The sequence below is a fragment of the Perca fluviatilis genome, chromosome 2 (assembly GCF_010015445.1).
Source record: "Perca fluviatilis chromosome 2, GENO_Pfluv_1.0, whole genome shotgun sequence".
NCBI classification, from domain to species: domain Eukaryota; kingdom Metazoa; phylum Chordata; class Actinopteri; order Perciformes; family Percidae; genus Perca; species Perca fluviatilis.
Window position 1 is genome coordinate 24452421 of NC_053113.1, and position 13930 is coordinate 24466350.

Here is a 13930-nt window from a genome sequence, read left to right on the forward strand (position 1 = left end):
AGCATTAAAGAGCAAATTAATCAATAGTTTCTGTGGCTATGTGTTCTTACAATAGCTAAAAATAGCAGCCATAACCTTACGTCGTACCTAACATTGCAACACATTACATGAGTCTCCCTCTTGCCCTGTCTTGATTTTGTGTATGTGTGTGTGTGTGTGTGTGTGTGTGTGTGCGTGTGTGCGCGCGTTTATAGCTCAGGAGGAGGATTTTCGTCGCTACTGTGCATCATTGTTTGCTGTCCCTGTCAGCAGGGGCAGGACTGAGCCTCAGATTACTTCACCTGAACCGTGCCTCGTCATAGAAATCCTGGATGAGGTGAGAATGACTGAAGCTTTTCATTTTAGCAAACGTGTTTTACCTACATGAACACACACTGAACACAGTGGATCTAAACAGGGCAAATGTGGGAGTAGACACAAACCTGCACACAAGGCTCACAGACGACCTCCATATTCTTTCTTTCCATTTCTCTCTTTGTCTGATTCACTTCTGTGACAACACTGTTGTCTTTTGTTTTCTACAGAGAGACAAAGATGGGAATTTTGTTGCTCAAGAGAGGCCATGCAACAACAGAAAGTGAGTCAAAGTTTTCTACTGTGACCTCACAGGTGCCTAGCATATTCACACTGGCCTGTGTGAAAAATCTTAACTGGCTACGTCTGTCTAATACATAGACTGTAGGAGAGAACAACGCTTTTCATCTACAGACAAGGGAATTGGTTAACAATCATGTGAACAGTGTCCACTTGATTAAATTACCTTTTTTGTTCCTTTTGAGATAAAGGGAAAAAAAGAGAATTATCATCACATCCAGTCAACTCTTAATATATTATATGATACATATGGGCATGAACATCCTGACACAATAGAAAGAGCAGTGTTGTGGAGGTTGGTGTCAATAGTCAAAGATTGGGGCGTAAACATCTCAACATTACTAGCATTTACAATTCTGTCAGTGTTTAATAAGGAATTTTCATATTAAAGAAAAACTGTTAAATCTTTCAAAAGGTTGCTAGTATTTTCAAGTAGAACAATGTCAAGTGCCAGGAAAAACTAATGTGTAGCCATAAGGAGGTGTATATGGACTCTCTCTCACACAAAGCCTTTTGATTTCCCACACAGGGTTCCCTCTGTTCAGCAGGTCCTCAGTAAGCTAACACTTGTGCCCCAAGTGGGATTAATCAGCAGTGGGGCCTCAAGAGTCAGCTACTCTTCTCAGCTCAGTTCAGCACAACCATCCAGGCAGTCTCGAGCACCAGCACAACCTAAAGCAGCTCAAAAGCTCCATCTATCTGAGCCTCAGACTTCACAAGCAGAACACTCTATGAAATGTGAGCTTTGTGTTTTTTTTTTTTTATGAGGATGAGTAAAAGGAAAAAGGCTTTGTTTTTGTTTTTTTTACAGAAAGCAGATTCAATGTTAGATATTATTATAGAAGTGAAAAATGTTGGGTTGAAAATTTCAGAGCAAAATACAGAACTTCAGATAACTGTGGCTGTATAACATGTCCAGTTTTCAGTAAGTAAGGCTGTATCATATGAAATAAGCTCCAAGAACCAGTGGTGGTTTGTGATGACACCAGTTTTGTCATGTCAGGTGTTAGAACATTGTTGTCTTTTACACATGCAGGTCAGTTAAAAAAAGTGATTTGATCATGTCTATTAAATATTGGCCACCATGAAAAATATAGTGACATAATTGGATGTTAGTGGTAAATCAGTAGTGAGCAGCTCAGCCCTTAGTCAAGGACAAACTTAAAGGAGAATTCCAGTCAATTTCAACACGTAGCTCTGTTGTTTGTAAATTTGGAGTGCTGTCAGTAGCAAAAAAAAAACGAAAACAATTGATGCTGCCTACACCGTGTTATCCTCCTGCTAGCGTTAGCACCCAGGAGACTGAAACAGGGCAAATTTTAAACGTGCTTTTAAGCCTCTTAACATGTTCGAAATGTCATTAAAAGTGCCTACCCATGTCAAGTGATTCCTTCCAAGTGAACACAGTGAATCTGACTGCAGCAGATGTGAAAGAAATGCATGAAAGTCGTGCTAATTCATACCTCTGTTTAGTCCCGGTGTTGAGACAGTAGTAAGAGAGTGCTTAGGGACCGTCTACAAACTACACCGAACCGAAAAGAGGTACAACAAAAATATTTATTAATTTAATGATTAAATAAGGTAGTGTCTCCAAACTTACCTCATTTATAAATTGTCTCCTGCTAGTTGTACAGCACTTACTTTTGAAAATCTTTTTGTATCTCTTTTCGGTGTTGTAGTTTGTAGACGGTCCCGAAGCACTGTCTTGCAGTATCAACACCGGAACTAAACAGAGCTGAATTAGCACGACTTTCATGCATTTCTTTCACATCTACTGCAGTCAGATTCACTGTGTTCACTTGTTAAGAATCACTTCACATGGGTAGGCACTTTAAATGACATTTTGAACATGTTAAGAGGCTTAAAAGCGCGTTTAAAATTTGCACTGTTTCAGTCTCCTGGGTGCTAACGCTATCAGGAGGATAACACGGTGTAGGCAGCACCGATTTTTTTCGTTTTTCTCACTACTGACAGCACTCCAGATTTACAAACAACAGAGCTACGTGTTGAAATCGCCCGGAATTCTCCTTTAATAATCCCTATACCGGTGTTTATGAAAAACATGTGATCACATGCCTGCGAAAGCAACTAATATCCTTGTTGTTGTTTGTCTTTTATTTTGCACAGCATCGTCCTCTAAAAGTAAGCCATCTGCATGCACCATTGCTGAGATTTCAAGGACTTCACAAACATCAATCAAGACACCAACCTCAACGTTACAAAAGCCCAAATGCCCTCCCAATGTCCATAAATCAAAACCTGACTGTGGATCATTAAAACTTTTGTCCTCCCCCTCCCTAGTAAATTCCCAAACTGAGATCCCTGTCTCGTATCCACCAGATGTTTCTCATTTGGCTAGTACCAGACCTCCAATTCCAGAAGAGCATTTCTCCCCTTCTCCATCCATATCCTTCTCCCTTAGGTCTACGTTCACAGTCTCACCATCAAGCTCCACTGAGTCAACCTTATTGCCCAGTGTTTACCAATCAACCTCATTACAAAAAGGCTCAGACTCATCTCCATTACCAGAACAACCCCAATCTCCCCAGTTATTCCCAGAACCAATCTCATCACTGAAGCCTTCCCAATTGCCCCCAAGCAATCTGGAGTCCCCAAGGCAATCCAAACATTCCTGCTGTGACACAGAGTCTCTCCTATCAGAGAAGCATCTCCAGCTGCCTCTGTTACCTGTATCTTCCAGTCCAAAACCACCACCAAAACCACTGGAATCAAGTCCACCTGTAAAAATCCTATCTAGTTTATCTCTATTTAACAAGTCTCCTCCAGATGCAAATTTTAGTCATGGGTCAACTCCAAAAACAGAGGATTCTTCCATTTGTATGGCCTCTACCCCCATCTCTGGCGAACATGAATCAACTCAGGATATGCAGTGTATCTCATCACTTCCATCACATTTCTTAGATGTCATCAAGTATCCCCCTTTAGCTGTGAAAATGGAAGAGAACGAGGAGCTATCCACTGGTAAGTTAATAATAATAAAGACCTCTCTTTGTCTGTATATTTGTGTGTGCATTTATAGTGTTAAGATGGTGACAAGAGCATGAATTAGACACAAAATTTTTACTTGTTTTTTATCATGAAATGGTTGCTAATGGTTAATAAGTTTACAAATGATAGGAGATGGGCTAGATGTAAACTATTTTACTATGTATCAAAAATTCGTAGAGAATTTCTTGAAAGCATTATGTAAAGGCAAGGCAACTGTTGAGCTGATTATTTGGGCGTGACGACTGACGGGACCAAATTATACCGGTCTGTTCCAGTCTGGGTCATCTGGTGTTGACAGTCGGCAGATAAAATCATATAGTGTGTGATGTAAAGATTCTAATCTTGAGTCTTCAGTCACTGCAAGTAGTTCTTAAAAAGATATTTTAAAACATGTTTGATATTTGCGACTGACATCTGCGGCAGTATTTCGCTCGAGGGAGAAATAATACCAGTCTGCGCCTCTCCATCCAGGATCTCACCCAACTGCTGCACTTTTGTCATTCCTTTTGGCCTTTACAGCACAAATTGCACTGCATATAAACAGTGCAAGCTGCTGGAAGCTGTCTATGTTTGTTTTGGTACAAGAACACGCTGCAATTGGTGTTCTCACACATTCGCGTGGTCGTCTACCGCCAGAACTCCAGTCATCGTTACTGACCAATCATTCCCAAGCTTAACCTGTCTTACATGCAGTCTGGTTTTTGTTCTTGTTATGGTTGTTTTACCATACTTAAGCCTCTTAACTGTTTGATACACCACTACTTTGTCATACTGTAGTAATGTGATTTGGGCTTCAGCGTCTGTACTTGGACTTCGGGTACAGACAAAGCTCCTCACTATTTCCATGAATAACAACACATAAAATCAGAATTCAGTCCTCATACATTCATGTCAATCCCTGTGACACAGTGCCTTGCTCACTTGGTCACTTGGTTGGGTCCTCATTCCTCATTATTCCAAAAACATTTGCCAATTTACACTTAATAATATTACTAATTAACAGCTCCAACTAAGATCATGTAATTGGGAAAGAACATCTCTACCTCTAATCTCATGGCATAGATCTTAAAGAAGTGGAGTTTTTGTATAATTTCACCTTCTACTCTATGAGTCATAGTGAATATGAAAAACTCTAGCAACTTGTATTATCGAGAACAACTTCGTTGTCAAGGCCTCCTTTTTGGCTGACTTAATCACTGAAGGTCTTAGAAAAACAAAAACTAGATGTAATGCTTAAATTAAGTTCTTAATCAACCTGCTGAAGGCCACAACTACTTGGATCCAAAGGAAGACAAGCAGCATGATAATAGACTCAAATGTTTTGGATTTCACAATTCAATTGCTCCTCTATAGTGCTAGAAGTGCTGCTAGAATTTTGACCTTCATCGCTCTTGTTGTCACATCTTACAAAGCCACCCACACTATTCTTAAAAGTTTTACAGTGACTCAGCTTTTTTTTATTAATCATTTTCCTCATGTCTGTTTTTTTTGTGTGTAGTTTTTACCAGTTTGATTCTCTTACCAGGGTGATCTCCAAAGAGGCATGCATGCAATTCTAAGTAGCCAGTTAAACAAATGGTTCAAACAGTTTTAAACCGGTAAATGCTGTACTGTGGCTAAATCCTGCAGCTATACCTTGCAACTAAAGGCAAATGTGCTATATACCCATCCACCTAAACGTCCTTACTTTCCACTGCACTACTACTATTTGTAGTATGCCTCCATCATGCAGTCTATTTGTATTTGTATCTCATACGTTGATTTGATACATTTTGCATTTTAAGGCAGTATTATTAGATTTCCAGAGACCAAACAATCATTTATGGGGAACAAGATTTGGATTTCAAAAGAAAGAAAGAAACATTCCTAGTTATGGGTGGAGAAGCACAGGTCTTTGCAGTAAAGTGATTCCTGAATCCTGATAGAACACTTTGTCATGCTACATTTTGCCTGAACACAGTTCTCAATTGGCAGGCAGTTTATTTGAGTGAAATGCTTGTGGATCTCAACAATAATGGCTTCCTTTTATAACACTGAGCTATCAAAGACAATTTAGATCCAACCATAAAAAGTGTTCTTTAGGTTTTAAGTACCTGACATGATGCTACAGCAGACATGGAGGTAATTGCACTGTAAAGAATGGCCCTGAATTCCCCTTAGCATACAGCACACACATTAGGATTCAGTGATCCAGATACACACTTATTTCTCTTACTGTACATGCAGGTGTACACACACACTCACACTCACAGACACACACACACATTCACTCTAGAATACTAGATACATATGTAAAGGAAATTAGTTTGAAGTGTTTTTTACTGAATTGCTGAAGTACGCTGTATGATGTCTGTTTGTGTGCACATTCCAAAATGATGCATGGGTATGGTTTGCTGAGGGCAATTTTCTTTTTCAAAAAAACATCTGGGAATATTTTTTATATGCCTCTTTAGAATAAAAAAGTGTGCTAAAATCTGGCCTTTAAATAGATAACCTTTTGCTTCTTTCTTCTCAGTCACACTTCACACTTCAGCTCTGTGTTTTCCTTCTTCCTTTGCATCCTTCAAACCCTTCACTTCCTACAGCTTGAACTGAAAGCCTGCTTTATCAGCTTAGAGCTTGATGCACATATTGCGATGTCAGGGACATTTTTCATTGGATTTTAGAGATGAAAACCTTGCTTCAGTGATTCAAAGCATAATACATTAAGGACAGTCAATGTGTTGATACCATTTACCTTGAAACTCACGTTGTTTTTATAGATATAATGCTTTTTCTTTTTAGATTATATATGTTGGGGAAAAAAATCTTAAAAAATATGTTTTTTTTTTTTTTTATGAAGACAGTAGTGATGAAATGTCCAGTGATAGCCTGGGTCTGGCTCCACATGAGGAAGACTCTTCAGATGAAGAAGCACAGATGCACGGATGTTTTACGGGAGGGAGATCCAGAGAAGAGGAGCAAGGGAATCCTGCCATATCTCATACAGAAGATCCCTTTGTTCCTGCAGATGCAGACAGAGAAAAGGATTTGCAGACTGATGAGCAAGAACAGCTGTCAGAACCATCCATGGTAACATGTTTCCATATTCCCACATGCTTTTTGCTTCTCAGAGGAAGAACCTTGGGCTAGAGAGCTGTAATAGCACTGTTTTCTGGGGAGCACAAGGCATATTATTATTTCACATGGCTCAAATGTTTATAACAATCACCCATCAATACAAAAGAGATTTCACTTTATACCAGTGATACTAACATAAGCCTACCCTACATGTAATCCATTATTTAGTCCATTTGCAGCCATTGCCTACCACTTTCAAAAGAAGATGCCAAAAGAAAATAGCAGTTAGGTGAAATATTAGAAAGCATGAAATCATTGTTCCACTTGTTCAAAGTGTCCAGGAATATGTCACCAACTCAACACTTTTGATAAGATTCAATTCAATTCAATTTAATTTATAGTGTCAAATCATAACAGAAGTTATCTCAGGACATTTTTACTGATAGAGTAGGTCTAGACCCAACAATTCCCCCCAAGATCATGCATTTGGTGCGACAGTGACGAAAAAAAACTTCCTTTTAACAGGCAGAAACCTCGGGCAGACGGCTCTCAACCTCGAGCGGTTGGGGGAGAGGGAGAGAGAGAGAAAGAAAAAGATACAGAAATATGACTCATAATAATTATATCATAAGACATCACACTCACAGCCACCCTTGTTTTTAATGCAGAGGTCACTAATACAACAAATTTTATAGGCACACACAATTTGTGATTGCATAAAAATGGAATGCCTTGTATAATTAAATGAGGGCGGAAGAAAAGTCACTGATTTGATAACGTTTTTTTATGGATATGACATTCAATTGCTAACAAATGAATGAAATAATGACCAAATAGGCCGTAATTGTTATGTGCCAATATTTTAAAGTTTGTCTTTTAAGCTGGGTAATAAAATGAATGAATGTGCCAGCTTTAGAAGTTTTAGAGAACCACATCATTACATTAGACATAATCGCTCCATAGAATTAGGAGACTAAGCGACATACAGTTAGAGTTTCTTATTGTAGCTGACCTGATCTATTAGATAACATTAGAATCACACTAATTACTTTACATTATTCATCTATAGCTCAGAGACACCCAAGGCAGGGGTGTTAAAGGTGCACATCATTGAGGGAAGAAAAGAGAAACAGAGTGGATTAAAAAGACACTGCTTGAATGGTCCCAAATGACCTTACAGCCATTAAATGCTTTGAATCCGTTATACTGTGACAGGGGAATGAAAGAAAATAAGGGGGGGGCTAGTGCTTTATTAAAAAGCTGGAGAAAAATGAGGTTCATGATTGTGAAGATAGTGGTAATCTGTGGCCTCTGGACCTGAATCAAACTGTCCTAAAAATGATTAGATAGTAATTTTTTTTCAGCTCTCTCTCTTCTCTCTTTAGACCCGAGCTCTCCTCTCTTGTCCTCCATGTAATTCTTATACTTCCTCTCCCTCTCTTTCTTTTGTTCCATCGCTTCTTTTCTGTCTATTCACTTTCCCATTTTATTCTTACATTTCTCCTTCTTGTTTTGCCTTTACGCTATAGTTCAGGCAGTCAACTGCTACATCCTTTTTGTTATGATGAGACATTGGTTTGCACAAACACAACTCCAATTTGTCCTGCTACACAGTCCCATTGTATTAGGTCTCTTGCCATTTCATTGTTATGCCTCTCTTTTTTCATTTGTCCTGTCTTCGCCTTGTCATTCTCCATCCTTGCTGCTTCCTTTTTCTTAGCAACACTATTCCTACAAGCCTTGCTTCCTATTTTTTTCCAGGCCCATCTGCAGTGTCTTGCAATGCTATGGCTAGCATGCTAATGCATCACATCTAATCTTAACTAAACAGAGCTTCCACATTTTACCCCCGTCTCACAGGAGGACACTTGCGCAGGAAGAACAGCTAACCCACCACGCCGTTGTGAGATGCTCTCACCAGCTCCAGGGGTTAATTAAAAATCAATTCATCAAGTGGAAACAAAGGAAACAGGAGGAGAGGGGAATAATCTCCAGTGAAAGACACCAGCTTATTAATATGCATTCACACAGTAGAAAATGGAGAAAAAAAACACAAATTTTAACACACTTACCTGTCTTAATAAAAGTTAAATTGATATTGAATTTCAGTTTGTCCTTTGAACTGATTGTGTTAGAAACTCAAGACAAAACTAATAATACCTTATTCCCCTGTACTCTCTTCACTCTATTCCCATGTCCCCCACTATACCCCTCCTTCCTGTCCCCTCCTCAACTCCCTCCATAATCTATTTCTTTGTGTGTCATCTCTCTTTTTCATCCTCACATCATCCGTCTTTCTGCCTCACTCCTTCCACATATTTCCTTTTATACTACTTACCCCCTCTCTCCCTCCCTCCTTCCTTCCTTCCTTCCTTCCATCCCTCCTTCTCCTGCATTTTTCCATCTGTTTCCATATCCCCCTAGGTGATGCATGACCAGAGTTCTGGGTCTAGATCAGAGCAGTTTTGTGATCTGGATGGATTCCCGCCTCTGGGTTTGGACATTAATTCTGGTCACTCCGAAACTCCAAAGCACACACACTGTGACCCGCTGCACACCTGCCAAACTTCACTGCAGGATTCAGACCCGACAGGTCGGTTAAAGAAGGGAAGTCTTCTTAGGTGTACGCACGTGTGCATGAATTTTCATGCTCCTATTGTATTGAGATTTTGTTCTTTAAACTGTTAAACATGTTTTCCTGTGAACTACATCAGAAATTGCCGTTGCTGTTTTTTTTTTCGCTTCAAGATATTAGATTGTGAAGATTACCTCTGTGTCCAACTTTTGCCCGGAGATACTTTCCAATTTGCAAGCGTTATTCATATCACAAAGGCCTCATAATAGGATTTAGAACAAATATGTAAAAACGTAGAGCTTACAAGAGAAATGAAAATGAGTTTTAAACCCAGAGGAGCGCTGGCTGCTTGGTGGAAAACGAGAGATGGGGGACAACACCGATAATTTACTACTGGTGGGTCCAATGGGAGCTTTCCTGAGATGCCTTTTTTATTTTGTGTGTGCATGTGTGTATGTCCTTGCCTGCACTTGTGTCTAAGCCTGTGTGCTTAGTGCCTCCGTTTTCTTAAACTGTAGGTGAACACAGTTTACCCGAAACTTGTGAAAGTCCACATTTCATCACAAACACATACTTGCAGACAAACACAGCCTTTTCTTCTTGTTTCTTTTTACTAGCTGAAAAGTGTAGATAGTAATGCCTGTGTCCTGCACATGGCACCCAAAGTTTACTTTGACTTTACCTTTGAGAGGAATTGTTAAAAGGCATATGTCTTTATTATAAACACTTCTGAAAACACATTGTCAAATCAGTCTTTAGTGCTAGAAAATGCTTGTATTCCATTATTACCTATCACTAGGCTTTGCCTGCAAGTTAATTGTTCCATGGCATAGATTTTTTTTTCCTTTTCTTCCCAAGTTTCACCTTGAACTACACCAGAAAAATCCTGCTGTAACAAGAGGTTTTTATTATTTTTTTATTCTGACATTAACTGTCTTGTAGACCATGCTGTTGCCATCGAGGTAAGTATCCCCAAGGTATATGAAAGATTTCCAATTTGTAAACACAGCATGGGTGTTGAAAATGATTATATTTTTAACACTAATAATTTGTAAACTGGCCATGTCTATCAGGTGCTCAGACTGTCCAGATGGAAGTCTAGTATTATCCTCAAAATTGCATTAGAGTTCAAATAATAATATTTGGATCGAACCAGACGCTATAATTTATCGTGGTGCTCATTACACCTTGTACTCTTGTCCAAGGCTGTTGAATTACGCACATTTGAAACAGACGTTGCTGTTTTGATCCAGCAAGCAATTGTAATTCATACTTCACTTGCTTAAGTAAATCGTTACGGCCCAAAATAATCCCATCAACCTTTTCCTTCATCAAGTCTTGAAGCCCAGCTTTTCACTGTTTCATTGTCAAGCCTGCGTTAAACGAATGAGGTTGACAGTGAGAGACTCCCACAAGGGCAGCACTACCGTCCTCGCACCACGCAGCCAGCCACTCGTCAAACCCTGCACTGTCTCTGCCACCATCGTTAAAGCTCCAAAGTTAATGAGAGAGAAAGGTTAGAGAGGAGGAATATCACCTTGTGAACACTCCACACTCATTTATGTCCCTCCATCTGTCTCCTCTATTTTACTCTCTTTTTTTTCCCAGGCAGGGCTGCGATCCAACAGGTTTTATATGTCTCCTGCTTTACCTTTCCACCTCTCTGTCCTTTCTGCTCTTACTCCCTTTCACCCGGTCAGTCAGAAAATGAGGTTGTTAGTGTGCAGTTTCTGTCTCGTGTGCATCCAAAGAGAGAGAGACAGGTGTATGGATAGACAGGCAGGACAATGACCAAACATCCATAGAGGGAGACAGAGAAGAGATACATGCATCTGTATTGAGAAACCAGCAGTAAGAGCAGATAAACAGGTAGACGGACAAGCAGAAATCAAAGTCCAGCAGACAAATTGATGGAGAAACGGGCAGACTGACTGCATTCTAGCAGTGTCTTTCTATGCATTTCTGAGTCATTTTTATATTTCAACCTTCTCCGTTTTCTTTTGGTGAGTTTAGAAGCTGGCTGTCTGACTTAGACAGACTAGTTATAGTCTACTAGATTTAGACTAGTTAATAGATTTTTCATCCAGTCAATACTGTTAATTGATTGGCTAACCACTGCAGAGAAAGAAGAAAACAGCAGTAATTGCATTACAGCTGCCATGAATGGCTGAACAGGCTTGTTAAGCAATATTTGTTTGGTACAGATGCTGCTGCTGAATAGAGTGGATTATTGTATCAAATGTAATTTACTAAATTCGCTTGAATTCATTTATATATTTATTATTAGGGCAAATAGATTATTTGTAAATTGGGAACCTCCTCATAACCATGGCTTCTTTTTTATTGCTCTCACTGTATATTGAAAGGCTATGTTTTGATTTTCCAGAAGCTTCCGTGTAGCATTTGAAGACTTTTTCCACTCCTAGTATACATACTAGTAATTTGCCCTATTTTGACTTTTTAAATTGATAAACAACCATGGAAAGGAATAACTGTATTCTATAGTTCACACAGCTGCTTTATATTCTGCGTATCATTGCAGCCAACAAAAAGTTATTCCATGAAATGGATCTATACAAAATCACACACTGTTGGGAGTTAGATAGCAAATCAAATGCATTGCTATTTCCATTTGCCAGCCATACAGCCTACTGATAGCAGTGTGGCGTCGCATGATCTGTGTCCTCTGAATTTATTTATCTTGTATCCAGATATAGCACATGTTTTCAGAGCATGTTAAGGGCAATACAAGAATGTGGTAGTGGATAGAGTGATGGAATGCTTTTAAAACAGGGTCAGCAGAGACCTTCATGGGATGTAAAAACAGTAATATATTTCCTTTAAATAAATGTAATGTTTCGACAGTAGGCATCATTTACAGGTATGTTCTTTTTTAGGGTCAGAGGGTTATAGGCCATGCAGCACCCTTACTACCGACACTGAGGAACACCTGGTTTTTAGAGTGATGGACAACCACCTAAAGCTAACTGGAAGTCAATTTCACTCAACCAGACCCTCCAAGAGAGGAGAAATATCAGCAAATAAACTAGGAACATCTGGTAAGTGTATTTGTGTGTGTGTTTGCATGCACGCTTGTGTGCTTTTTGTCTGTGTGAACACTATCAAGCTCGCTGAGCTCTACTTCTTCAGAACTCCTTGTCATACAATCAATATGCCTCATTTCTGCATATAGCCTCACTTTCTTGGCTCTGAGTATGCAGGTTTTTTAAAGAGATTATACTGTATCACTCTCAAACACAGGCACACGCGTCATATACGCACCTACTTTAAAGACACACACATGGAGGATTGGGAGTCGGTCCAGGAATGTGTCCTCTCATCACTTCCCTCGCTCAGATCCCAGAAACACTGCAGTAATCCGTTTATGCCGATACAATACACTCACACACACACAAACATAGACACCTGAGAGACAAGACGATGATCTGTTTTACTGTGGGCAGCTGTGGCTCAGGTGGTCGTCTACCAATCAGGAGGTCACTGGTTTGATCCCCGGCCCCACAGTCCTGTGTTGGGCAAGACAACTGGACCCCCAGCTACCCTCATCGGTGTTTGAATGTGCATGAATGGTTATCTGGTGAGCCTCGGCCACTGAATGTGTCTGTGAATGGTGCCTGTACTATGTAGTGTGAGTAGTCGTTAAGACTAGAAAAGCGCTATATGAATACAGTCCATTTAAATTTACTCAGTGATAGTCCAATACCTCCCACTGCTCATCTGTTCCCAGAATTCCCTTCCTCTTTCCCTCCTCACTCATTGTTTATATCAACCATTTGCTGTCATGCTGTCTTTAGTTGTTTTTTTTCATGAATCTTACTAATTCCATTTCATTCTTCATTCTTCATTCAACTTTTACACATTAATGGGATTTTTTTTTAATAATTTTTGTGTTTTACTCCTCTCCTCTCCTCTATTCATTTGTGCTTTTATACCCAAAGCAAATAGTTGAAAGCACTGAGACTCACATTGTACTCACTTGACTTGAGGTGTAGTTAAGTTGAATAATTTGAAAGGAGGTCCACACTTGTAAAACCTCTCAAGAGACAAAAACCTTTTTTCAACATATTTGATTACAGCATCAGAAGGACTCTAGGGTGCTCAACATGTTTTCAATATTTTTAATTCCACAAGGGAACCTTAGCACAGACGTTTCGGCAAGTTGCCTCACTCAGTGTGCCTCATTGTGCTGTCTGACATCGCACTGAAGGAGGCCTCTCGCTGAAACATCTGCGCTTTGGCTCCCATGTGCCATTAACGAATGTCTCGAAATAGCTGTAGTGTTCCTGAGCATCTTTGTAAGTAGGGAACTCTTTTTCATGTTCACAGCATTTTGCATTTTACCATTTAGATTTTTTTTCAGGGTTCATTTTAGCTGTTTGTGTGTTGCATAGACCCCAGTTATACTTATTATAATTTGTCCATTGAAAAAGTTACTGAATGCTATATATATATATATATATATATATATATACAAGAAAGATTGAAATTTGACCTTCCTAAGGAACTTTAGATGGAGGTAATTTTGAGAGATCAGATTTTTATCTCACTCTCATTTACCCTGAATGCATTTTAAATCAGGCACAGAGCTTTATCAGTAACCAAGATTTAGATCTATGTCCCATCTGCTTTGAAATTGAAGTAAATTGAGTCTACGGGTGTGTGCATGTGTGA

General features: G+C 39.4%; 1 protein-coding gene across 2 annotated transcripts in view; it reads left to right on the forward strand.

The window, feature by feature from the left end:
• The window catches only part of zbbx (zinc finger, B-box domain containing), a 53486-nt gene that overhangs the window by 34180 nt on the left and 5376 nt on the right, over window positions 1-13930 (forward strand). The window contains exons 12-19 of one of the 2 annotated variants that reach the window (XM_039792173.1): window positions 195-316; window positions 525-577; window positions 1124-1332; window positions 2722-3576; window positions 6446-6675; window positions 8524-8592; window positions 9088-9256; window positions 12136-12297. In XM_039792173.1, coding sequence (XP_039648107.1) covers window positions 195-316; window positions 525-577; window positions 1124-1332; window positions 2722-3576; window positions 6446-6675; window positions 8524-8592; window positions 9088-9256; window positions 12136-12297 — 1869 coding nt within the window. The remainder of the gene's footprint in view (window positions 1-194; window positions 317-524; window positions 578-1123; window positions 1333-2721; window positions 3577-6445; window positions 6676-8523; window positions 8593-9087; window positions 9257-12135; window positions 12298-13930) is intronic. The other variant, XM_039792182.1, reaches the window with a different exon arrangement.